Below are 2,310 nucleotides of genomic sequence, written 5' to 3'. Positions count from 1 at the left end.
GTACAGTACAGGAGAGGTTTCTGTCGATTGCATCTACAAGACATGGCCTGATGTGAACAAAGTGGGATTCCCCTGGAAGGAGTTAATGTGTCCTAATTTTTTCAATATACTACTTGAAAAAGATGTGTTCTTTAGTGTAATTGGAGGTGGTCAGTGGATAAATATAGATGAGGCAATATTTGACCATTTTGAGGACATTCCAATGGGAACTCAACAGCTTATTGTGAGACTTCTTCTAGAAAACAATGTACCAATTGTGTCCACAAGAGACTATCCACACGTCATGAATGCTGTTTTGTTGCACAGTAAGCACAAAATTAACAGTATCACACCTAGTCGTGTTCGGGATACCCTACGGAATGTTTCGTTATGCAGCCTAGCACGAAGAGAGAAGATCTGTTTACTGACATATTTACTAGCTGACGATGATTATGATGACCTTCATGGTTTTGAACTGCTTCCACTTGCAGATAGTTCGTTTTGTAGATTTGCGTCTAAAACTCTCACAGACGACGAAGTGGTTTATTTCTCTGTACTACATGAGTGCTCAATGGACTTATTACCAGGCCTTCGCAGCAGATTCCTTGATGAAAATATTGAGAAATCACTAAAGGATAAGATTATTCGTGGAAGCCAAATGACAGGTGATTTTTACAATTTAGTTTATTCCTACATCAATCAATCTTACATAATTAATCATGCCTCTTGAAGAAAAAAAACTGTAGAAAAAAATAGTGATGTTTAACAGATATTTGTGTGAACATACAGTTTTTACCAGGCAAAACCTCATTATATATCAGCAATCATTGTTTTCAGAAATCTCTATACATTTTCAAAGAAATAAGTATAATGCAACCAAATATAGCCATTAATACAATATTATAAGTTTTCTTATCTGCAATCGAACACGTCTTTTGTTAGCGGCTTGTATGCCAAATGCTCAAAAGAACCTGTTTACATCTTGAAATAATGGCTCAATTGGCCTGTGCCCTTTGAACTTGCATTATTATAGACCTAATAGGTACATACACACATTCCATATTTTTTCTTACATTGCAATTCGATGTAAACATATTTTTATAAACCCAATATATTGTTTTATATTGATATGATAATGATTTGATGATTTTATTTTAACAGGAATTAATCAAGTTCAACAATTGAAACCAAACATGATTGCAACTTTAATCAGAGATGCATTACCATCCGATTGGTCGAAATCAGCCGAGGTTATGTGGTATCCAGGCCAACCTGATCACCCTCCACGATGCTGGCTCAAGAAATTCTGGAGCTTCTTACAAGAAGTTTCCAAAAATGATATTAGTAAATATGAGGGGATTACCCTGATCCCGACAAGATTTAGTGAAGACCAAACTGAGGTCAAATTAATTCAACTTGTCCGAAATTCTAATATTGTAGTTATCGATGGCCATCGAGATTCAAATGTTGAGGCTAGGCTGGTTGAGGGCATACTGCCTTCTCTACATTTGATTCCAGTGAATCTTGAAAATGCAGGATTTGTGAAATTTTTTCGAAAAAGCGTTTGGAAGACCTACTTACACAGTTTAGAACCTAATGATATCTTGCGGGTTTTTGCCGATGCTGGTACTGGCAAAAGTCTTCAGAATGATGTGAAGAACCTTCTTGCAGAAGATGTACAAGTATTTCGAAGATTCTTGGGAAATATTAGAAGCCTTAAAGACGATAGTCAACGAAATGTGTTACTTAGAATTCCTGTTTTTGAAGAAGCAACTCATGTCCAGGGTTACATTAACTGCAGCGTCTTTCAGTCTGCAGTCGTCAACGATAAAGAGCTAAGAATAGTGAATAAAGAAGAACTTCCAGACTTTCCAACAGAAGAGATATTTCTTGACATATCAGATGCAGATTCCAATATTTTAGCTTCTACATTGGGCCTTAAAATGTGCCTGCGAGAAGAGGTTCTGTGCCAAATGGTTCGATGTTCATCGAATGAAGATGGAGATGTAACTTCATTAATTATGTGGATAATGGATAGGTGGGATGAATTTCAGCCATCGAAGAGGAAAATTATCATAGATACAATTAAAAAAGAACCATTTGTTCCTTTACCTGACGGGAGCCATAGAAGACCATCAGAATGTTTTGATCCGTCAGATGAACTTCTGGCACAGTTATTTAGCGAATGCTTGGATGTCTTTCCTACCTCACCATTTGGTATTAAATATCGAAGTATCCTACTTCAACTAGGATTGAAAACACGTTCTAAATTGACGAAACATGACTTACAACGATGTGCAGAAGATATCACCTCAAATTCAAATGTTAAAA

The 2,310-nt window shown here is 36.4% G+C and overlaps 1 protein-coding gene across 1 annotated transcript; it reads left to right on the top strand.

The window, feature by feature from the left end:
* Positions 1–67: 67 nt before the first annotated feature.
* Positions 68–2,211, top strand: LOC117117865 (the record flags this gene model as incomplete). Its single annotated transcript, XM_033262336.1, has 2 exons — positions 68–644; positions 1,141–2,211. Coding segments are annotated over exons 1-2 (1,630 nt in total), but the record flags the coding sequence as incomplete, so codon positions are not given.
* Positions 2,212–2,310: the final 99 nt, after the last annotated feature.

This window comes from Anneissia japonica, unplaced genomic scaffold, assembly GCF_011630105.1.
Source record: "Anneissia japonica isolate Jap-2015-1 unplaced genomic scaffold, ASM1163010v1 scaffold29579_len2304_cov121, whole genome shotgun sequence".
In the NCBI taxonomy this organism is placed as follows: Eukaryota; Metazoa; Echinodermata; class Crinoidea; order Comatulida; family Comatulidae; genus Anneissia; species Anneissia japonica.
The sequence above is the reverse complement of the archived record's forward strand: the minus strand, read 5'-3'. Positions and strand labels throughout refer to the sequence as shown.